Consider the following 26,076-nt stretch of genomic DNA (forward strand, 5'->3'; position numbering starts at 1 on the left):
AAATGATTGTTGAGTTAGTCGCTATTGAAGCGGCTTGAAATTCTCCATCCTCCATTGAATAGTTCTCCGTTGAAGATGCTCATTAATATTTTGTTTTTAAGGAAGTGATAAATGGGATTCAATTTCAATAATCAAATCCACACAACGTATGCAATTGATTTTTATCAGCAATGAAAACAAATCTAACAAAGACATACAAAAATCGTCTATGAATCTTAAAACTTAAATTTTAAAATTCTGGCGAATTCTCGAATCATTGTCTTAATACAACTTTCCATGAGTGGATGTGTAGCTCCATTATGAGGAAAAATATTTTTGTATTAACTCATCTAACTACATGAAATTAATTGATATATAACATAATCATATAATAATAATGAATCTTGTAAACCAATAATAATACCTAATCTTTGAAAGAGAAAAAAAGGAATATCAATTGATGAGACAAAAGATTGTCACGAGGATAGAAGTATTATTTATCAGATGCATGAAAACAAACAAGAAATTAGGGCAACACTTACTATCCCCTAAAATGTTTAATGTTAGATGCTACTTATGGAATTGAATATGAGTTCATTGAGATTTTGGATGATTTGTATGCTAGAATTTGTGTGGATGGCTTTCATGTTAAGGGTATTTAGAGACTAGAGTACGTGTTCAATGTTACTAAATTTGGCTGACCCAACTTGTCAACTTGTTCATTTTAGTTGACATTTACATTCATTTTAGATAATTCGTAACTATTTAATTTTTACACTATTCACATACTTAATTATAATATATATATATAAAACAAATGTTTTCATACTAATTATATATTTTTTAATTAGTCTAATTTATGTATATGTTCATTATATCAACTTATTATGCTTTTTAGTAAATGATGCATATCTGGAAGATAAGTTGAAGAGCCATTCAACTTATACCTTTTCTTAATAATATTCATCTTTTGGGTGGTTATTATAGATAACGTTTAGTTGTTATTTATCTTTTGTTTTGATTAGTTTTTGAGTTTAGGAAATTTTATCTTTTAAATAGTTATATCTTTATTAGAAGTGTGTTTAGGAATTTGGCTAGTTGATTTATCTAGGACTTCTAATGTGATTAGAAATCTTAGTACTTATTTGTAGCCTATATAATGGCATTTAGACTCTTAATAAAAATAAGTTTTGTCAATTTGAAATTTATAAAGTTTTCCGTAAGCATGTGCTTGTGTATTCTTGGCCTAGTTTAGGTTTAAAGCTCGTGTTGCTTAGCATTTCTTGACCGAGACTCAAGATTCCAAACTTTTCAACTGCGATTGAAGGCTATATCCATTAAATTCCATATCAGTAAAACATATACTTCCTCCGTTCCCAAAAATAACAACATGGGGATGGGACACGAATTTTAAGAAAAGGAGATAGATAAAGCGAAATAGATGTAGAGACCCATGTGATGAGTAGAGAGAAAAAGAGAAAGCAGGTGTAACACCCCCAAATTACTCTCTAATAATAATAATAATCGTAATGCAACTTTAGAGAGTGACTTGGGGATATTACCACCACGTGATTACGTAAGGCTTAACAGAGGCTTGCGGCGGAAGAAAATAAAGTACTCATCATTTATTAATAATAATAATTATTATAGTTCAAACATTTCTGAAGTAACTAAAACACTGGTACTATATATGTTTACTAAATTTAATTAGGTGATCACCGCCCATCGTCCCAATGCAGCATTTAATTCACGTCATCTGATCGTCTTCACCTATCTACTCATCATTAATGATAAGTAGGGTCAAGCTAAACACAAAAGAGAAATACGTATTAGCCAAAATGCTAAATACATACAAATGCTAGACATGTAAAATCAATTTAGTTAATTAAACACGCTTTCGAAACTTCCAACTTTAATAAATCACAATTGATTCAAACCACTTGTGCATAGAAATTTCCATATTAAAACATATCAATTTCCGATATCAATACTTTCCAAAAATAGTTCCGAATAGAGCATGGATTCAATCCTCATTTCGCAAATCATTTTTCCACCTAAGTGTGCTCACCCCCTAAGCTAGTAACTCCTTACATAGTGCTATCAAGGGGAAAGAGTAGGTCATATATAGCCTATAGTCTTCAATATTATCTTCGCATAGTGGGAGTCACAAAAAAAAAATCCAATATATATCTTTGATAAATCAACCTTCCAATTCCCATGTATGGGATTTCAATAATATTTGTTCTTTAAAATGAATTTGAATTCAAGCATGTGTATAAACAACTTTTTAGAACACTGAAATTATTTCCAAAGATTAAACAATAAAACATTTCACAATAGTTATTTCATAAACATTCATAAATCCTTGTTCAACATTCAAACATAGTTCATCATTCAAAACAAAAAACACATTTGTATAAAATCATATATTTAAAGATCTAGCCACGAGTACGTACCTTGATTTTTACAACTATACAATTATTTAGATTTACAACCATGAACTATCTCCTAAATAAACATTATATGGAGTATTTTAAATAAACATCAATTTTGAAACAATCATAAATTGAATATAGATTTAAGTTTTTAGAAGACTAACTGCAAAACAACCTAAAGTAGCAAAGCTCACGAGAAAGTTCACGTTGGAAATAAGGAGGCAGATCTTGCAGAGGTCATATCTGAAAGTATATAATTTCAAATTAGATGATTCCTAAGCCTAACCTCGAGGACTTTTCGAGAGGAACAACTTTGCCTCAAATAGTAGAAGGCTAAAACTGATCCGAAGAGATTGAAAAATGGCTTGGAACATATACGGGCTAAACTAGTACGAAAATGAGATGCATAAGAAGAAAGAAAGAAGAAAAGAATGATGGAGCTTTAAGAGCAAGAAACTTTTGGCTTAAAATGGCTGAACTTTGGGTTCTATTTATAGAGTTTGAGAACTCTGTTGACATCATATATAATGTCACCAAGTTGGGGGTCAAGTATTCAAGCTTGTATTCCCGTCCAAAAAAAAAAAAAAAAGTATTCAAGCTTGTAGAGAAAGTTTTATGACTTTGGTCATGCTATTGACATCATGTATGATATGTCAACAACTTGGTGACCAAGTTCACTTTGGTCAAACTCAACGAAAAGAATAGACTTTGGTCATGCTTATAGAAAAAGTATTGACTTTGGTCTTTATATTGACTTGGAGAAAGATACACACAAAGTAGAAAAATCTGATTTTTGGCTACTGAATTCTCGGCTTGCATATCAAAATCTTTAATAAACATAATTTTAACCAAGTCATTTTCGTAAATAAAACTATATAATAAAATCGTTTTGAGTCTCTTTAAAACATAATATATTATTATTATTATTATTATTATTATTATTATTATTATTATTATTATTATTATTATTATTATTATTATTATTATTATTATTATTATTATTATTATTATTATTATTATTATTTCCCAATAAACTATGACGTATTCAATTCAAAACATAATAATAGTTCATAAACACAAGTTTAAAAATACAGGGTATTATAGCATGTGCAAATAGAGAAATATTACAATATTTGTGAAATTTCGTAAAATGATAATTGTTACTCCCTCCGTTCCACAATGATGTTCTTGTTTGGAATATTTGACTTTTTTAAAAAAGAGAGAATCTTCTAAATTTCTCTTAATCTATAAGAACAAATATAGTCATGTGGGATCTAGTTTGATTCATCTCGATGAGTAGATTATTGATATCTAACTTTAATAATTTTTTCTAGTGTGATATTAAAGATATTTGCGATCAAAGATGGGTAAAAATTTACATCGATTTACGGAACATCATTTTGAAACGGAGGAAGTTTTATTTATGGGTACCAGCCAATTTATTGCAATTGATTTGAAATAAAGAAAATAGTTATCGGTTTGTTCTAATTAATATACTAGATTGTATACTCAACTTGAGAATATTGGCATATAATCAACCAAGTCATGGGCTATTTGTGCAGCGCACGTGACTATTTCAAAATTAACCCCATGAATATTTTCAAATTTTAGAATATTCGGGCTTGTCTAGTTCACCTTACTTTTGCTTATTTAATCTAATGTGCACTTATCAGGTAGGATATGGTATGATCTGATCTGATCTAGTATGGTCATATATGATTTGATTGTTTCATTTGACCAACATCGACCTTATTTGTTTAAATTATCAATTTTCTGCACCCGTTGTAAAAGTTGCATGATGTTGTGACTACTACTGAACGATGGTGCTACTCATTACACCCAAGTTATAGTTAGTGCTATTGTGGTCAATTTTCTTTGTAATTTTCATCGATGTCAAATGTGAAAAATGTTAAAAGGATGAGAAAAATATCACATACTTGATTTGTAAACTAGATTGGTAATTTATCACTACTACAAAAAAAACCCCTAATAAGTCAGACTTTTAGAGTCACCTGTACATAAGGTGTGACTTATAAACCTATCGAGTCACCTCATACTTATTAGGCGACTTGTTAAAATGGGGTTAAAATCAACAAAGCATCTAACGAGTCGCCTAATATATATGAGGCGACTTGATAGGTTAACAAGTCGCCCCATATATGCATGTGACTCTATAACCCGACTTATTTTGTGGTTTAAATAAGATTTTCAAAGTCACCTATATATAAGGTGTGACTCAAAAACCTATCGAGTCGCCTTATACATATCAGGCGACTCAATAGGTGAGTTTTGTTAGATATGAGTCTCACCTAATGAGTCACCTAATATGTATAAGGAGACTCGATAGGTTAATGAGTCGCACTTTAAATACAGATGACTTTGAATATCTAATTTAAGCCACCGAATAAGACGGGTTATAGAGTCACATGCATATATGGTGCGACTTGTAAACCTATCAAGTCACCTTATGTATATTAGGTGACTCGTTAGGTGCTTTGTTGATTTTAACTTCAACTTAACAAGTCGCCTAATAAGTATGAAGCGACTCGATATGTTTACAAGTCAAACCTTATATACAGACGACTCTAAAAGTCCGACTTGTTAGGTGCTTTATTATATGACCACTACCTAATAAGTCGCTTAATACGTAAGACGCGACTCGATAGATTGATTCTTATAATATATTTAAAATAGTTACAATATCTTACATATATAAATTGTAACTTTGGCACAATGGCAAGAACTTTAACCTTCCAGGCAAAGAGCTAGAGATCAAGCATGCTGAGTACCATAAACATTGACATTATATGAGCTAATAAAAATAGTTGGAAAAAATTGTTGATTTTTTACGTGCCACCTCTTTCAACACAAGCGACACAATAGCTTAACATATAGAGTCGCCTAATAACTAATAAACAACTTATATAAAAGCTATCGAGTCGCCTCAGAGGCGATTCCTAAAGTTGGAAGCTATTGTGTCGGTGGCTGTGGAGTCGCCTTTGAGGCGACTCATTAGATCATTTACAGGCGACTCGATAGGGGTTTTTTGTAGTAGTGTATATTTATGTAGTTTTATTTTGGTTGTGCTTAAATTTTACAAAAATGCTGAATTTCTACGAGTTTTATTATAAACTTATTTGCCTAATTTTCAAAAGAAAAAATTTAGGGAAATTCTCTTTGGTAACATCAAATTTTTTTTAAATTTTCTCTTTGGTAAATTGTAATATATATATATATATATATATATATATATATATATGTATGTTATATTTGTATGTATGTTATATTTGGTAAACTTGTATTGTTGATATTTATATCTATACTTAGTATTTAAAAACACTAACCATCATTCTCATCATGCCACATGTAAATTTTATTTTCTCCAATGCCACATGTCAAATACATGTATGAATGTTTGGTTCATTTTCCCTCAACTTAATATCTTTTACAATTACATTTAATTTTCACCCTTTCTTTTCCTTTATAAACTATTCATTTTCCAATAAAAAACATATTATAAAATTAAAAAATTATATTATATACCTATAAACAATCTGTGTATTGCACGGGCCAGAAGCCTAGTTAAGTTAAATGTACCATTAATGACAATATTTTTTGATGAATCTTAAACTAGAGTTAGATATAAATAATCAATACTAAAAGACACACCAACAATGATACGTGTCATCTCCTGTTGTGTCCTTAGTTTTTTTTTTTTAAAAAAAACAATTCATTAAGGAAACAAAATATTTATAAAAATAATATTATTTTTTTACACATATTCCATATTAATACTTAGTAATTATTATATTTAAATAAAAATATTTTACAAATCTTTCTAAAAAATTTTAACAACTATAAACCAAAAATCGTATTCTTAAAATGATTTGTGACCTATTGCTCAAATTTTTTACCTACTTTTGTTTTAGAAGTGTATATTATAATTTATGATTATAATATTTTTTAATCAATTATCTATAATTATATATCACCGTGCATGGGCACGGGATCTAACTAAGTCAATAACTATAGACTAAGATCATTTCCAATGGTGAGACTCAAGTCTGAGTATTGAAATACAAAATGAGTTATTTTTACCTCCAATGGTGATACTATACCCACTTCTCAATTTAGCAACTCATGTGAAGTCTAATTTCCCAATGGCGAGACTCTCTAAAATATACAAATGTCACTTTCAATTTATGGCTTAAATCCATTTCTTTTTAATATCAAATATTGTAAGATTAAAAAAAAGGTAAAATTTAAATAAATTACAAAATATATTAGAATATTGACAAGGAGCCCACACTTTTTGTCAAATGAGACTCAAAGTTGAGTATCTAAACTTAGCAACTTTCTTTTGGAGTTGCTAAGTTTAGATACCAACTTATTGGTATACATTGCAAAAATACTCTCTCTCTTAAAAATACTCACTTGAGTCTCACCATTGGAGATGGTTTAAAAGACACACCAACAATGATACGTCATCGCCTGATGTGTCCTAATTTTTTTTATTTTCTTGGAGAAAATCTTCTTTTAAGTCAAGTTTAATGAGCGGAGGTAAAAAAAAGTTTAAAATGTAAATAACCTTAATTGTAACAAAATAATTATTATCTAGATCTTTGATTATAGAATGAATAAAATACAATAACTTCTTTAGGAAAAATATCATATAAGTAGTAGATTATCAACAAAAGATTTTTATTACTTATTTTTGTTAAGTAAATTACCTTGATAACCAATATTTACGTAAGAACATCAATCAATAACTATATAATTATTGATTGATAACTATTAATTATTTTATAAAAAAAAATAGTACCAAAATATAATTTAAAATATATTGATATCTAATTAGAGTTCATATCAGGAGATAAGTTGAATAAGAAATAATAAGTTGTCAGAATGATATGTAATAATATTATTTTAGGTTGTACAATACAGTTTTGGATGAAATAATAGAGTTTAATAGTGTGTACAAAGAAAATTTATTCGCAAATTAGTACATAACTAAATTTTACATTTAGTTAACAAGAAAAATAATATTTTAACAATACCATACCGAAATACATAAAATAACCATATGCTCAAATGCTTAGGGTTCGTTTGGCATTGCAGTGGTTTTTTGTTTTTTGGTTTTTTGTTTTTTAAAAGTATATGATATATGTCCCATAATGACTAAAAAATTATATACACTTATTAAAATCATGATAATTTTGAAAACTGACAACAGAAAAGTGGAAACACCTTTTTCTTGTTTCCCGTTTTTGGTTTTAAAAAAAAACAGGAAACTGAAAACCAAAAATAATGCCAAACAAGCCCTTAACTTTACAGTACATATTTATTTAATCGGTTTTTTCATGACTATGTTTCATTTTAGTAAAAATGTTTCGGTAGTTAATGCACACTAATTTTTGACAATTTTTTTACATTGATTAAAATAGTTGTAAAACACTAAAAATTATCGTGCATGGCACGGGACCTAAACTAGTTTTTTCTATATTTTTAACAATTAAAAATAAATATAATTTAAATATTTTTTTAACAAATTTTTTAAAAAAAGACAACCCCTCCCCACCAGACCACCGGTCCACCCCTCCCTACCAACCCTCTCTCTCCCCGCTAGAGCCGGCATCGAAGCCCAACCCCCTTTCACGTGCCAGTGTCTGGCCTTCTTCATCGCTATGCGACCCCAATTTTGCTAATGAAACCTTCCATGTTGGTGATGCTTTTGATAAGGATGTTCGTTGGGATTCAGAATTAGGTTTGCGTCACCATACCTACAGTTACCAGATTTTGGGTAGAAGCCATGGAGGAGAGAGAATGTGTAATCTTCAAATCCTAAGTTTTCACACTACTAGAAAACAGGCAAATAACGACGGACTGGTTACGACAGACAGGTTATTCCGTCGGAAAAGTGGAAATTTCCGACGGATTTATATTCTGTCAAAAATTTCCGACGAATTCGACAATTCTGTCGGAAATTTCCGGCGGAATATAAGTCCGTTGGAATATATGTACTTTTCCGACGAAAAATTCCATCGGAATATAATTTAAGAAAAAAAGAAAAAAACCCTTTTAAAAAAAACCCTAAGACTCCCATCTCTTTTCCGCCTCTTCTATTTCTCTTTCCACTCCTCCTTCTCTCTCCTCTTTCCTCCTCTTCTTCTTATGTCGTTCTCCTCCTCACTCCTCTTCTTCTTCTCGTTCTCCTTCTATCTCCTCTTATATTTCCTTTTCTTGTTTTTTTTTTTCTCGCCTGTCTCTTCTCTCCTCTTCCTTATCTTCTTTCCGCCCTCTTTCTAACTACCACCGCCAACACTAACCACCCGCCGCTACAACAACATCAACGTGAACAACAACACCAATACAGATATCAACATCAACGGTGTAAAACGAAGGTTTTTAGGTCAAATTCGACCTTTAGAGTTTTCATGTTCGAATTTGGCCTTGTAAATCCAATTTCGAGGTTTTGTGTGGTCAAATTAAGGTATGCATCTCTTTTTTTCCTTAAATTTGATTTTATTGTTCTTTTTTCGGATTTTTTTTAAAATTTATGGTGGTGGTTGATAGATCTGGGTTGTGGTCGGATTTTTTTGATTTTTTTTTTTTGGTCGAAATTTTTTTGATGTTTTGGCAAGGGTTCGGTCAGGTTTTGGTTTAGGTGGGTGGATCTAGGTTAGGGTTTGGGTTAGGTGGGTGGATCTAGGTTGGTTGTGGGTTGTGGTGGTGGGTCGTTGTAAGTTAGGGGTTGTGGTGGGAATTTTCGGTGGTGGTGGGGTGAATTGCGGTGGTGGGTTGTTGTAAGTTAGGGCCTTAAGGGTTGTGGTGGGGAATTTCGGTGGTGGTGGGGTGAATTGCGGTGGTGGTTAGGAAAGGAATTTCTAGGGAAGGGGATACGGGTGGTGGCGCCGTGGCGCGACAGACACTTTTTTTTTGTTTTTTTAAAGCATTTTCTGACGGACTTTTCTGGGCTTGAAAATCCCTTCCGACGGAGTGATTTCCGTCGGAATAGTGTTTCTGACGGAAATTCCGTCGGAATAGTGTTTCCGGCGGAAATTCCGTCAGAATAGGTTGTTTTTTCTACAAAAGATTTTCGGATAACCAATTCCGACGGAATTTCCTTCGAAAACGAGATTTCCGACGGAAAATAGGGTGTTTCCGATGGAAAATTTCCGTCATTATTTACCTATTTTCTAGTAGTGTCAAAAAATCATTATTGCAATTCATTTAATTAATACGCACCTTTCTTAGCTATTATTGCTTGTCTGCTTTGCCTCCACCCATTTTGAGTGCACACAAGCAACTCATTTAAGGTTCGGGGACGGTGTTTCGGGTTGAGGGAGTGGGAGGCAAGGTCAATTTGGGGTGGGGATAGGATGTTGAGGTCAATTTAAGAAAGGGGGGACAAGACGCCGGTGGGGACATGTTCGAGGAACACCGTGCGAGGGAGGGGGTAGTCGGAGGGGTGGCTAGGTTGTATTAATTTTTTTTTTTTAAAAAAAATTGTGTCTGAAATAATTTAATTTTACTCCCTTTGTGGTTTAATAAGTGTTACAGTTTGACCGGCATATAATTTTAGGCAATTTAATTGACTTAAATAAAATAAGAGGTAAGTTAGGTAGTTGGAGACTTGGAGTATTAAAAAATTATAAAAGAAAAATAGTAGGGCTAATAGTTTATTGAAAAGTAAGGAATGTGAGAGAAAAGATATAATAAAAAAAATATTAGTGATGAATATATTTCACGTCATTTGATTATCGAACGAGGTGAAAATGTGAAAAGTCTAGTGATGTGGATGTTTTTACTAAAATATCTCTCTTTCTGTTTTTGAAAACATTTCTTTTCTTATACTCCATTTATGAAAATAGCCAGTCCAATTTGGTTTGGTCCATGATACGGTCCAATAATAGTGTAGTTGGATTGGGCTCGAAAAGAGCTTTCCAACGATATATTATAAGCCCAATTCCGATGAATAAAGAGGAAGTTATGCATTAAATTAGATTTGGCCCAAAATGATTTTACATGTGGCCCGATGATCTAGAGGAGGGCCTATTAATTATTATTCCTAAAGTTATTAGGATTGATTTTAATCTTCTAGAAATATCTAGAAGGTTCTTTTTAATTCTAATGAGATTAGGAGTGATAAGTATATTTTAAAGAGTTCTATTTTGAGTAAAATATGTGATTTGACACAAATATGATTTTTAATCTGCTTAACGCAGAATTAGCTGCTTAATCGTATTAAGAAGATGATTCCGTGTACAAAGCGCATTTTAATTTTGACTTAGCGCGAGACGAAAAAGCTGTCGCATGGCGCTAACAGCTGACAGCTGTCGTCTGGCGCTGCTCCTGTCGTTTGGCGCTAACTCCTGTCGTTGGCGACATGAGGTATTTTATTCCGAATATGACTTGATTTGATTCCGAGCTATTTTTTATATAAATAAGGGTTGTATCTCCTCCGTTTTCCATCAACAATAATCAACAATCAACAATTCACAATCATCTAATTCTATTCTCTTTCTCTCTCTAAAAGCTAGAAGCTTTCTCTCTCTTCTTTTTCTAAACCTTCCCTTTTACAAAATTCCACATTCATTAGTTCTAGACACACCTAGCCAAGTTCGAAGTTGCCTTCGCCCTAGACGTGAAAGGTTGATAATTTATGAGGGTTTGGTCTCAAATCTCTATTTCAATTATTTAAATTAATTGTTTGATTTAATATTTTCCTTGAAGTTACTAACGCGTGTATTTTGTTATTAGAAAGAGGTACGAGACATCGAAGTAAGTACTTTAATTACTTTGTTGATCTTTTGATATAGAAATCATGCTTAGATTGTTTTGTTAATTCCTAGTATCATGTTAGGATGTTTTATTGCTTCCTAGTATCATGTTTAGGGTAATAACTAAAACTTCTAATATTTATGATATTATTATGATGCTTCCTATTTCTTTCTTAATATCATGTTAGTGTCATGATAGGGTTAAGGATTTGATCTTTATTTCTTAGTGACATGCTAGGGTTTGTTATTAATCTTGTTAGTATCATGCCTAGGATCTTGCTATTATTATTCTTTATTGAGATTGAATATTATTATGATGATTTGTTGTTATTTTATGTTGCTTGATATTATATTGTTGTTATTGCTTGATCACGCCTTCTCTTGCAGGTTTAAAGGGAATTTGTACTTGTAATCACGCTTAATAAGATAATTAATAATCTTGTTTAGGCTAATATGATTATAATTCAAGTGATCGCCAATAATAGTTTTATTTGTGCATTAAATTCAACCAACATAGATTAAACAGGTTTAGGGTTAACCTATTGATTGTATGTTAGTCAGAAAGCGCACATGGATATGAAAAGAATAAAGTAGAGGCCTATTATTTAGGGCAGGTTCAATCTCTTTTAGGTTGGATTTGTACCTTCATCCCCGAACTTCCAGTCACGGTTCCAGACCTATTGGAGTTAACGATCTCCTGGATCGTTAAGGGGTGTAACCTTCACCCTGTGAACGGTTTACAAGTTCCTAAAACTTGTTGGCGACTCTTTTACTCTAGCTTCCTTCCCTTTGGACTCCACCATGCTTAAGTGTATGATCACAGTGGGGCTCAAGTGTGGGATGCTTGAAATATTCCCTACAAGTAGGTTTAGGTAGGGACCTTAAAGGGTGCAAAGACTATAATAAACCCGATCCACATTAAAGGGTGCAAATACCACGTCGCTTATCACACGCCTTTTTTTGGAAGTTTTAATCACACGTCTCTTTCTCTCTCCTTCTTTGTCAGATTATTTTATCTCTCTCTCTCTCTTTTTTCCTCCCCTCTTCTGATATTTTCTGTATTACACTTCAACAATGGTGAAGATGAGAGGAGGAAGTTCATCAAAATTAATAATGGCGATCAGAAGACTCAGAACTAGACGTAGAATTTCATCAAATTGGAGCAAACGAAGAGTTTTACGATAGATCACATCAAATTAAACTAAATGAAAAGTGAATATATCAAACTAAATATGATTATAAGAAATAAAAAGTGATTATATCAAACTAAATGTGATTATAAGAAATTAAAAGTAATTATATCAAACTAAATGTCATTATAAAAAATAAAAAGTGATTATATCAAACTAAATGTGATTATAAGAAATAAAAAGTGATTATATCATATCAAACTGATTATGTTGTAAATCCGATTGTACCGATACAAACTTGATTATGCCAAATCAAAGCTGATTATAACAATTGAAAACTGATTATAACAAATATCTGCATGAGCTTGTCTTATATGTTGATTTTCCTTCAACCTGATCTACAAGTATTCCATTTTTATCCTCTACTTGTATTACACTTTGTTTTGCATATTGTACAATTTCATCTTCTTGTTGAATTCCACACAATTATTTGATGATTATTTAAGTTTTCTACATTACAGACAATAACAATAATCAACATTGTATTGTATAATTAGAAGGAATTTTAACAAATATATTGATGTTTACCTTCGTAATTGCTTTCGATTGCATAGATATCGTTCAAATCGAAGTTACACAGTGATTGTAATTATAATTATATATATACTGATTTTGATCAATTTGATATTGTAATATAGAATTGGACATGTTTTTTGCAATGAAAATATTGATAAGAGAGAGAAAATATCCCCAAAATTGTTTGAGATGACTAGATGAGAGAGAAATTTTTCCTAAAATTGATTGAGAGCAATTTTAGAGCGAGAGGGAAGAGGAAGAACGACAAATTGATATTGAAATTATCCCTATTTTTTTGTTGCGGTAAATGTCACTGATGAGCTTCGGTCCACATAAAGTTAATGTGGACCGGGTCCATGCAAGATAGATTGCTGTCTCAGAGATATAATATTTAAATGTAGTTTTTTTTTGCCAAAAACGGAAGTGTAACACTTATTAAAATACGAAGGAAGTAATAAAAAAAAATCTAACCTGATGATTTTAATTAAAATAGCTGTTATTTTTGGTAACGAAAGGAGTAATAAAAAAAATCTAACCTGATGATTTAAATTAAAATAGTTGTTATTTTTGGTAATCAATAATACAATGAAACCAAAGATAATGGATTTTTTTACATTTCACCGAAGAGAGTGTTAAGGCAAATATTGTTCTTTGCCAACAAGTCAAATGTCCTATCTTGTTCTAGAGTATTAAGGGGCTACCCCTCTTGTTACTGGTTTCAATAGATTGATAACCTCGCTAACATAACAAAACAAACAATAAAGAAGCTTTCCCAAAGAAATTAAACAATCCTACTATCCAAAGCAGTTAGAACACTCATCAACTTCTCATTGAGTTGGTTGTGTTTTTCTACTAATCTAGGGCTCAAATCTTGTAACTATTATAGTTGCTACACTTTTTTTATAAAGCCACGTTAGTAGTGTTCGTTTAGAGTTTCATTAACTTCAATAATTGTTGAGTAGTTACTCTTCTTGGCACCAACTCCCTTGAAAATCAAATTGCCTTATTTACCTCCAAACCAGTTCGTTCCTCTTCATGGGTTCTGAATAAGTCCAACCCATTTCACTTTACTCCTATCGTTTGACCAAAGCCCTTAATTAGTATACTTCTAAAGTCCATTTCCTTTGGTGTCAAGGTCAAGAAAACTCAAAATTTTAATTTTGGGTGTAACAAAGAGAAATAAAAAGTTTGATATTGCTAGGGGTGTTTAAAAATCTATTCGAACCGAAAAATAGACCGGACCTGATCGGAACAACCTCCACCGAACCAGACCCAAACTGTGCCGATCTCCGGGTTGAAAAGTTTATTTTCCGGTCCGGTCCAAAACCCTCTATAAAATCAATCTGATTGGATAAGACTATTTTTTTGCTTAAAATTATGCATAAAGCCTTAAATAATGATTAAAATTATCCTTAATAAGCTTAGAAAACTTTAATTGTATGAGTTTTTTTGTACTAAACTTACATAAAGACGTTAATACATTGTTTTTTCTTTATTTTCTTCAAGTTTTCCATAAAATTATTTGAAAATTTAGATTTTTTAAAAAAAATTGAAAATCGGTCCAAAACGGTCTGGTCCGGGTTTTGGACCGATTTTTTTCGATCCAGTCCGGATTCGATCCCAACTTAATCGGTCCGGTCTTCGGTTCTTGAAATTCAAATTTTCGATCTTCGGTCGGTTCCGGTCTTGGATTGATTAACAGCCCTAGATGTTACCAAAGAGAATTTCCCAAAACTTTGTAGGTATACACATGGGAAGAATAATGTTGAAATATCATTAATAAAATTGCATGAACATACGTTGAACCAATGTGAAGATAAAATAGAAAGGCCTTGTTTGGTGAAAAGCTGAAAGCTGAAACTGATTGTATTAGCTGATTTTGACTAGCTGATTGTATAAACTGATTTGACTAACTGATTGTATTAGCTGATTATATAAAAGTGTTTGGTAAACTACTATTAGCTGATAGGTATTTACTTATGTAAAATGACCAATAAGCCCATTGACATATATGTATATAAAATTGAAGAAATTATTAATCCCAATAAAAGTATTTAATTTATCAAGAGAATCGCTTTATTCTTATATTAATGTATTATTGTAATTCAATACTACAATTAGTTTTTTAAGATTTACAAATTCATGTTGATAGTGTTTTTATTTATTTATTTATGTAATTTAAGATTTTGGATAAACATTTTAAAAAGTTATCAATGTACCAACTCTTAAGTTTATCAATAATTGAGGGGAAAAAAACCACAGTACCCGGCTCATTGCTTTTCTCGTACAGAATGAATAACCCCTTCTTCATCTTCCCCAAACCAATTTCACCATCTTTATCTCCTTTTTTTTATTGTGAAAAAAATAAAATCAATCAATGCTAATGCTCCATCATCCTATCTCTTTATCAAAAACAATTGAAAGGAAATCAAAATTATTGACATCTATTTGCAGATCTGACTACTCCCAACTATGAAGGTAAAATTCAATATTATTCTCAATTCTAGAGCAAGAATTAAAACATGCATACCTATTTTTAAAGTTAAAATAAATTTGGTGAAAGATGGAGAAATTCTTTTGCATGTAGATTAAACGTTTTTTTTTTTTTTTTTTTTTTTTTTTTTGGTCCGACCATAAACAATGGTTTCTTGTTATTTTCACCATTTTTTTATTACTAGTAATAGGTTATTGATTAATTGAATTTTATTAAGGAAAAATGGAAATAAATAATCCCACTTTTGCGTGGTCTGACAAAAACAATCCCACCTTTTGATTATTACGAGACAATCCCACCTTGGTTTGCCATTTCTTTTAATGGACCTTGACTTGTTGGTGACCTATTTTTGTAGGTTACATGCCACTTGTCAGATTTTAATAGGTTCAATTCATTTTTGTAAATAATAAAAAAAGCAAAAAAAAAAAAACAAAAAAAGAAAAAAAAACAACCACCAACCCCCACCATGAAAACCTAACCCGACCCCCAGCCACCACCGAAAATCGGCCAGCCGCTCTCCTTAGCCATCAAAAACGGCCGGCCGGCACCAAGGTTGTGCTTTTAGGGTGTTTAAGGGGGTTTTCGGGGGCTGATATGGGGGTTTTCTGTGTAGTTAAGGAGGTTGGGTAGGATTTTTCGGGCTAGGATGGAGTTCGGCGGTGATGGTTATGGTGGTTATGGAGGTTTTCAACGGGAATTTCGGCGACTAAGTGGGTTTTCTAGGGTGATGGCTGTGGTGGACTGGTGGTTATGGAGGTTTCGGGGTGGGATTTGGTTCAGGGATTGATTTCGGTGGTGGTTATGGTGGTTTCTAATAAGTGGTTTATTTGACCCCTTATTGTGGTGATTTTAACCCGATTTTGCTATTCTTTCCCTTCTTTCTAACCCGTTTTGTATATAAAAGTTGTGTCTCGGCCTTGCCCCTCCTCTTTGTATGTGTTTGTCCATGTTTTGCAGGTGTTATGACTCAATTTGAAAAGCAATCAAAGCTTGCAATGTTGTTCAAGGCATGAAATTAGAGAAAGGAGAGCCTGCTCCAGGTGGAGCAGGGTGCACCTCTCCAGAAGCGGGCGCTCCTTCATTATAGACAACATTCTGCCCAAATCCAACCCTGTGAGGAGCGGGTGTGCGCCCTAGCTGGAGCGGGCGCTCCTAAATGCTCCAAGTCATTCTGCCTCAAGGTGAAGCAGGGAGGAGCGGACGTGCACCCTCCTTGGAGCGGGCGCTCATCCCCTTGAAGATTGAATCTGCCATATGCTGAAGAGCAGGGGAGCGGGCGTGCAGAGCCTCTAGAGCGGGCACTCCTCCCCGATTGTTTGAAATCTGCCTACTCCTGAAGACAGCTGAAGCGGGCGCGCATCACTCAGGAGCGAGCGCTCCTCATTATGGAGCGGGCGCTCTTCGTTGGAAATCCGTCTTATTTTGACGGATTAACCTATCTAATTCGGGGAGTATAAATACTTCCCTTTTAGTTCATTTGAGAAGCAGACAGCAGTAGCCTAGTTTTTAGTAGTTCCTCTTAGTTTGAACATTCCACTTTGATAATCTAGTTTAGTTTTCATCAATTCAATCATTATAATAGTGAGTTTCAAGGATTATTCTCAAGATTTGGCACTTTGTATTCAACATTTGAAGCTTCAATTAGTAATTTCTTCCACTTTCATCTATTTAATTTCTGATTTTATTTGGTATTTGCATGTTACTTGAATCTCTTTAGTTCTTGATAATTTGTTGTTGGATGATAGTTTATTCAATAGTTAATCACTTTTCCCCAATTATTGAAGTAATTAGAACCCTAATCCTTGTTTGCATGTTGATTAAGATGAGTTGTGAGTAGTCCTCTTTGCTAGGGGTTGGTGAAGCTCAACCTATTGGTTAATTATGTAAATGTGGGAGAAGTATTGATGTTTGTATTGCAATTAAATTGATTGTATGAGATTGCTTGTTAGTTCTTCATGACAGGATTAGCTACCCTTGATTTAGGAGCTTGATAGCATGGTATGCTTAGTTTGACATGGAAATGTGAATTGAGTATGTCATTACTTACTGCAATTTGATTATGTATCTTCTATTTCTAAATTAATAAGGAATCTAAGTTTAGTAGTGTGAGTTGTTTCCTAATTGCATGAGGTTGATTTTACATATAGTCCTTGCTATCTTTTGTCTATTTTACTCCCTATTTGCCTGATTACCTTGGTTGAGTGGATCCCATTCCCTAGTGTCTTTAATCCATTGAATTAAAACCATAGTTGTTTATCTACTTTACGAACCCCAAATCACTAAAGACTTCGAATTAGCTTAAGTGTTAAGATCTTTAGCAACTGTATCCCGTTCCTTGTAGGCCGAACTCTTACTTATCATTGTGCTTGGTTTGTAGGATGTTTGTTTATAAATGTGTTTGATTAAGTGTGGAATGTGCGACTGTTCTAACTCTCCATCAAAATGGCGCCGTTGCCGGGGACTGGTGTTGTTGATTGCTAATTAATTACTTGAGTCTAGTTCACCATAAAACAACAAAATTCAAAAAGAGTTTGTTTCTTTTTGGCTACACTTGTAGCCTTGTTACTAATTGCAATTGTTGAGAGTGTATGCGCAGAACTCATAACAGGATTTTGGTGCCTTACGATCCCGAGATTGAGCAAACTTATAGAAGGAGAAGGAGAGCCGATTCTAGGCCGTTAACTATTTCCCCAACTAGAAAGTTCAATTCCGAGGAGAAACAAGATCAAATGGGTGACGCGGATCCACCACCTCAAAAACCTTTGAAGGAGTTAGGAACTCCGGGAGCTTATAGAGCTTCAAGTGGCATTGCTCCCCCCATTACTCAAGCCAATGATTTCGAGATTCGGCTCGCGATGATAAATTTGATTGAAAGAAGGCAATTTAGTGGATCGAAGCATGAGAGCCCTCTCGCACACTTGAACGAGTTCGAAAAGTATTGCAACACGATCAAGGTAAATGGGGTCACTCAAGAATTTGTGAGACTTAAGCTATTTCCTTTCTCCTTGATAGGACGAGCTCTTAAATGGCTTGAAAAGGAGGTGAGACCTAACTCCTTGAGAACTTGGGACGAGGTCACCACGGCTTTCTTAGGGAGATTTTACTCTCAAAAGAAGACGACCGAGTCAAGGGCATTGATCCAAGGTTTCCGTCAAAAAGCTAGTGAAACCAGATACGAGGCATGGAAAAGATATAAAGAATATCAAAGGGAGTGTCCTCATCATGGCATTCCGACATACTAAGTACTTCAAATTTTCTATGGAGGCTTGAGCCTACAAGGAAAGACTAGCTTGGATGCGGGGGCGGGTGGCCTGATTATGAACAAGACGGAGGAGCAAGTCATTGAGATAATTAAGGATGTGGTGAGGCACCACATGGATTGGCAAGAAAGAGAGAGGGAGTCTCTAAGAAAAGGAGGAAGTGCAGTTTACTTCGTCGATCACCTCAACGCCATCAATAATTTGACATCTCAAATCGCCAACCTTGGCAAGGAGATGACGTCTATCAAGGCGAAACTTGAGACCTCCACTTCACACAAAGAGCATCCCTCCCAATCTAAGGGGAGAGGTATGAATTCTAACCCTTCTCCTTCTACATCTAATAACATGCCAAATGGGTGCTTATTTTGTGAAAATTGTGGGTTGTATGACCATGAAACCTCTTCTTGTAATTATGATTCCCAACCCCACCCCAATATGAAGATGGTAATGAAAATGAAAATGAACATGTTAATGCTTTGTCTTATGATAATAGACCTAGGAATGACAATCAAAGATACTTACCACCTAATCGAAGAGAACAAGGGGGGAATTCCTATAACCAAAGAGGAAATGATTATGATTACCATAACCAAAACCAATAGGGGAATAGGAACCAAAGGGACCAAAATCCCCAAGGTAACTACAACCAACAAGGTGGTTATGGTAACCATAACCATAATAACCAAGGAAACTATGGGAATCAAGGCCAATATCACAGAGGGGGGGAACTCTAATAATTAGAATAATTGGAACAATAATAACAATAGAGGTTCTTCTAATCAAAATGCTTCCAATTCGAATGTGAGAGGTAATAGAGCTCCCCAAGATAACTACTATGCACAAGCACCACCTAGTAGGTCTAACTTAGAGGAATTGATTTTTCAGTAGTTTTTAGATTAGTTAGGTTTTTAGAGAGAGAAACTCTCAAATTTTGGAGAGAGAAAGTGAGAAACACAATGGTTATCATGGATTTTGGATAATCAAAGGAGGAATTTGATAATTTGAAGATCTCCATCTTATACCAATGAGAATTCTTACTCTCTTTTCTCTTTATGCTTTCTTTAATTAATTTGTTAATCATGTTTGAGTAGATTTCCTTCTACTAAGTGTTGAGTGAAGCTTTGTAATGGTTAATTGAGTTATTTGAGATAAATTTGATGATAATTGTGTAATTAAATTGATTGAATTGATGACGGCATGTTATTTGTTTTAGATTGGATTGATCTCCTATGGTAGCAAACTTAATTGCATATTAGTTCTAGTTTGACAAGGGATTGTGTATTGGAATTGATATATTTGATTGCATTTTGGGTAAATTTCTTCTACGCACCTAGTCAATGAGGGATCTAGACTAGGAATTTGAGAGATTGCTCTTGAGTGTAATTAATTCTTATATTAATTCTTTCTTTGCATGATTGATTATCAAATGGATTCTCATTAACTTGTTAATTGTTCAAAGTGGATCTTTGCCCCTAGTAGACTTTATAATATTTTGTTCTTTATATGTGTGTTAGTGTAGTTGTAGTGTCCACTATCCGTAAACCGACTTCGGTGTAGCTTAAGCATTAGATCGAGAACAACCTAACATTATTGTTCCTTGTGGTTCGACTCCGAACATACCACTAGACTTGTTTAGGGGTTATTTTAGGATTATAATAAATTTTATTTGGCCGTGAGGAGATTAGTCAACGACCTAATTTCCCCGCGTTCAAAATGGCGCCGTTGCGGGGGGAGGTTAGTCAACGACCTAATTTCCCCGCGTTTAGTTTTGGGGTGGGAATTAGTGTAGGGGTGATTCGGTGGTGGCAATGGTGGTTATGGAGGTGGGATTTGAGCCAGGGGGTTATGGCCGGCCGTTTTCGGGGGTTTAGGGTGGCGGCCGGCCGATTTTTGGTGGGGCTAGGGTTAGGGTTAAGGGTTTTCACGATGGTTGCCTGGTTGGGGAGGGTTTTGGATTTTTTTTTCTTTTTAATTTTTTTTTCTTGTTTTTGTCTTTAATTTTTTTTTATTTTGACCAATTACTAGGTGACACGTGGCTTTACAAAAAATAAAAAAAACATTTTAACCTGTTTAACAGGTTGTAGGTAAAAAGGTCTGTTAAAAGAAGATGACATACCAAAGTGGGATTGTTTCGTAATAATCAAAAGGTGGGATTGTTATTGTCAGACCATACAAATGTGGGATTATTTATTTCCATTTTTCCTTTTATTAATTGATTTCTAAGGAGAATCATGATTTATTGCAGTGAATTTTTTGGCATTTGTGTAATTATGCAAAAGAATCAAATAAGCTATTTTGAAAACGTTGGGTTTAGGAGCGTTTCCAAGTTAAGCTAATTCATGCCAATCAGTTAATGTGACCCGCTGTTTACCAAACACCTTAATTAGATTATTGGTTTGGTCAAATCCTCCAAATGTGTTGAATAAGCTCTTTTGGCTCAATAAGCTGATAGCCAAAATAAACACTTTATAAAGTTCCCTAGGATAATTCTTTTGTCGCCAATTAATTTTAGGGATGAAGTCTCATTATTTGATCTTGTAAGTGTTCCAAATTTTCCTCAATTATTATAAACGGATGCAATTTAAGCTCTTTTGATCATTACTAATTTGACATACTCAATTGAGGTTTGCAACCTATTTAATGTCCAGGAATTGGAACATTTACAAGAATAAATCCTACACTAATTCCTAATAGCCATCATATATATTAAAACATTTCATAGTGTTCGAAAACATACAATCTTTAACCCATTCATTCTTCTTACTTTTATAAAATTTCACACTTTTCAAACTTCTATTTCTCGTCGTGTTTAATTATATTTAAACAAAACTTAGTAAATAACATATTATGCGCAATTTAATCCATTATGCTTTCCACTAAATAGAACTTTTGCATTTGCACATGAAGCTGAAAGAATGTTATTGGCTATCTTTCCAATTGTTGAGGTGATATTGAGAAAGACATCAACCACTTCTATTGCATCACAAAGAGCCGCTTTGTTGCATGCAAAAGAAAGAGGAGTATTTGATGTTGTGGTTCCCCTAATGTTCTTGAAATGGACATCTGTGATCTTTGCGTAATTTGGCTACATAAATAATAAGAAAATTACTTTAGATCACTACCAATTATATCCTTTATACATAGTTAAAAAAATTCAAAAAATGTGAGTATGTGACAAGCAAAAACTACTCATCAATAATTATTTATTTTTAGTTAAGCCCTATTTAACTCGCCTTTAAAAATAATATTTAATAATAATAAAATATATAAGTTCGGTAAAAATAATTTCAGTTCAGTAAAAATAAGTCCGATTCAGTAAAATTAATTTCATTTTAATAAAAATAATTTCAGTTCAGTAAAAATAAGTCCGGTTCAGTAAAATTAATTTCATTTCAATAAAAATAATTTCAGTTCAGTAAAAATCGGTAAGTCTAAAGAAGATATATAATAGAGAATCAATAAAAATAATTTCAGTTCAACAAAGTGAATTTCATTTCAATAAAATTAATCCCAGTTCAATAAATAATTTAAGTTTAGCAAAAATAATTTCAATTCAGTAAATATAATTTCAATTTAGCAAAAATAAAGTGAAGTGAACAGAGCCTTGCTTAATCCATTTGAATATATTTCCTAGTCTTGCTGATAGATCCTTCTTGTTTTTCCAATGGGAAGAAGAAAGGGATATGATTATATGAGATACGACGTAGCGTGTATAAGATAACCTTATTCTATTTATTATTATTTATCATGGCAAAAGAAACATGATATTAAGACATAAAATAGAAAGCTAAAAAAATATGAGTACGAAATAAAAACCTTATCTGGTATCGGTGGGTAATCTTGTTTAATAACGATTGGATTTAGGGTTTGATCCATTGTTAAATCTTCAAAAATAATGTTTGATACTTCTCCTGGTTTGTTTGTTGGCCGAGGGTTGATTCTTGCACCAAATTGTGTTCCTTTGAAAGTACAACTCTTAACTGTTACCCCTTTCACATTATAATCAGGGTGAAAACCATCTAGTTGGGCTCCAACACTGTAACAGACATATATTAAACACGTTACAATGTTCATGAAACATTATAAACTAGTAATTGTTGCAATATTTGTGGAATGAAGGAAGTATTATCTTGATTTTTAAAAAAAAAAGAGAGAGAGATTACCTGATTCCTTGTCCGGCAACACAGGTGACTCCAGTAATAGATATATCACTTGAACCTCCTGAAACTGTGATGCAATCATCACCAGATTTGATTCGACTGTTGGTTACTGCCACCAAACTAGATCCACTAATGTAAATGGCATTAGAGTGTGTATCAGGCTTAACAGTAGTAGCTTCAAAGTTGGCATTGTTTATCGATATATTGTGGCTATTTTCAACCAACAGATGGAATGCTGAAGGATTCATGGAATGTATTCCATCAACCACACAACTTGTTGCATTGCTGAACTTTATACTCTACAATTCAAGTTAACAAGGTTTATGTTAGACCAACCGAATGCGATAGTGCAAAAATATTGGGAGTTTTCACGCTTGCTAATGCATAAATTTTGCCATTAATATCTTTAATTATAACTCCGATAAGAGTTATACTTATATAAAAAGTAGATGTTTTAAAAGTATAAAATCAAGATGAATCTTACAAGATCCCACCTAACTATGTTTTTCTAAACCAAACATATAAATCGCAAAAGACAGAAAGCAGTGTGTGTGAAGATTGCAAAACCTTTAATGTTGTGATTAAAAAAGAACAGAGGAAGTATTTGTTTTTTTTTCAACGATCATCCTCTGTAACCATCTACCCCATTGCTATAATAAAAAAAATGATTTGAATGTAGTAATGACTTACAGGCATGATTTCCGAGAACACAAAATCTTTCTCAGGGTCAGCTGCCAATGGTGGCTGGTTAACGTTGATAGCTCCGGTACCGGTAAACGTAGCACCCTCTACTTGTTGGAAGACAATCAATTCTTGATTAGGGAACACACTAGGATCAGGGTCAGCTAAAATAGTTCCTTGAAGTTCAACAGTTACATGAGATTGGCAAGGTCCAGCAAATAAGACTTGTGCAACTACAAATGTGCCTTTAGGAATAACCAACTTTGATGGTCCGATGCTATTGCAAGCCTTTTGCCAAGCTTGAATAAAGGCCTACATTCAAATATAAAGTAACAAAACTATAAAATCAATGCAAAGTTTGATTATTAACCACATTATTCCTTATTTCATATCATTTGTCAATTTACAAGAATAATAATGTACTTTATATATATTAAAAAAAACAATCTATTTAATTTGCATATATAATATATACTTCAATTTTATGCAGCAACAAGTATATATTACTAAATATACAAATTTATTAAAAAAATTCATTAAGTTATTCAGTAAACAAAACTTGGATAACTATTTCACAATCTTGTTCATAATTTCTTAATCATCTCTAATTATTGACTCGTAGAATCAAACAACTAACTTATGTTAAAGCATATAATAATTAATAAGGTTTCCTTCAGATCTAATTCATCTAAATAGCAGGTTGAAATCATCTGAAACTTTCCCAAAATAAATTTTATTATTATTTTCCATCAAATTTTAAAAATATAATATTTTCACTAATATATATATATATATATATATATATATTTATATTATAGATATTAAAGATTAAGGAAAAATTGAGCATAAAAGTCAAAATATATTAATTAAATAATTAGAATATAGGGAGCAATAAGGTAAAAGAGCAACAACGTTTTTTTTTCCAACAATTAGGTAAAATAATGGAACCAATTATCAATTAGAAGTTGTAGAATAAAGAGATCATATAAAGGGACATTGATTATAATGTTGGGTGCATCTAAAAATCAATTGTTGTGGATTAGTCGACTCCCAACCTATCCAACCACCTGCAAGATCACATCCACTTCTTTTGTCTTCCCATCTCTTCGTAGTCATTTCAAAAAAAAATTATATACCTAGAAAAATTCATTTGGAAGAATATATGACAATGGCTCATTTAGCGCATCGAATTTATAATTAATTTTGCATGGAACATTCACTTTAGTTGATGTTTCCATAGCGATAATTGATAATGGCGCGGTTTGAGGATCTTAGAGTGTCTGTCCATCTCGCCCATGAGTGATCTAGGTTCGATTCTCACCCCACCCCTCCTGTGATAGGAGGGGCACCCTCCATATCTTACCGTATAAAAAAAAAATAATAATAATTGATAATGGCGCGTGAAAGAATATGATAGAGCTTTACCAGTGAATTGGAATTTTCACCATCCTCGGTGTATTCAGGCTTGCCATTTCCTTTTGCATCAAATTTCGTGACATCAAAAATGCTAGAGTCGCTAGGATGAGCAACAACTATTGTAACATCGTATAGGAAGAATGCCAAGCCTAAAACGAAGAGAAGGTTTTTACAAGATAACTCTCTTTTAATGGCCATTTTCTAATCTTAGTACCAAATAACAAGAAAGAAAGACAACATAGGGAATTAAGAAGCTAATAATTTACTATTTTTGCAATATATTAAACATTGGTTAATATTTTTCTTCAACTCCACATATAACGTTTTGTATTAACGTCCTTTCACTTGTAATCATAGCATTGTTATTTACTCTTATCCATAGGTTGTGAGAATTTCTAGGGAAACTCTATTTATAGATTTTTGAACACATTTATGCTTAAATTAGAATTTTAATACATGTTTATGAAAATATAATAAATAATTTCTACTTTCATTGAATAGGTTTATCTAGTATTCCATATAGATTTTTGGGTAATGTTATACACAACCCTTAGGGCTATATATAAGCATTAAAAACACTCTTGGAAATTGTATAAAATTAGGAATTCATGACAAAAACACGCGTAGATCAGTGTAATTAGTGTGAATTTGTCATGATTTTCTAAATTTAAACAGTTTTCAAGAGTATTTTTAATGCTTATATGTAGCCTTAAAGGCTATGTACAACATTTTCCTATATTTTTTCAAGATTGTATGACAAAATCACACATCAATTATTGTTATTTATGTCAATTTTAAATGGTTTTTAATGCTTTTTATATGTGTAACATTTTTGCTTTAACCTCTTTTTTTTTTTTTTTTTTTTGACAACTCTTTAACCTCTTTATACATTTTATAAGAATATATGACAAAATCATGGGTTAATTATTGTGATAATGTCAATTTTCTAAGGCTTATAATGTTTTATTTATGTCTGAGAATTTCACATTTACCTCTTCATATGAATCCTTATTAAATTTAATTCATTTTTAAATAGTAATGTGTCTGAAGAGTAATTCAAATGAGACTTAACTAGTAATACACAATGCTTTGCATTTTTTTCATTGAGTTTCTAATCTAATTTCTAGTGGAATGAAATTATTATGCACTATAAGTCTAAAGATAA

At 32.6% G+C, this 26,076-nt stretch overlaps 1 protein-coding gene and 1 non-coding gene across 2 annotated transcripts; both read right to left on the reverse strand.

The window, feature by feature from the left end:
- Window positions 1-18,521: 18,521 nt before the first annotated feature.
- Window positions 18,522-18,623, reverse strand: LOC145573531 (small nucleolar RNA R71). The gene has a single exon (XR_014097527.1). It is a non-coding gene; the product is annotated as a small nucleolar RNA R71 (small nucleolar RNA).
- Window positions 18,624-21,499: 2,876 nt separating this feature from the next.
- LOC145570938 (exopolygalacturonase-like) lies at window positions 21,500-25,109 on the reverse strand. The gene is made up of 5 exons (XM_081630054.1): window positions 24,921-25,109; window positions 23,505-23,807; window positions 22,818-23,113; window positions 22,471-22,690; window positions 21,500-21,739 (listed from the first exon to the last, which is right to left on the reverse strand). Exons 1-5 carry the CDS (start codon window positions 25,107-25,109, stop codon window positions 21,500-21,502), a joined length of 1,248 nt encoding a protein of 415 aa, XP_081486180.1.
- Between the last annotated feature and the right edge of the window lie 967 nt (window positions 25,110-26,076).

This window comes from Chenopodium album, chromosome 12, assembly GCF_948465745.1.
Source record: "Chenopodium album chromosome 12, dcCheAlbu1.1, whole genome shotgun sequence".
Classification (NCBI taxonomy): domain Eukaryota; kingdom Viridiplantae; phylum Streptophyta; class Magnoliopsida; order Caryophyllales; family Amaranthaceae; genus Chenopodium; species Chenopodium album.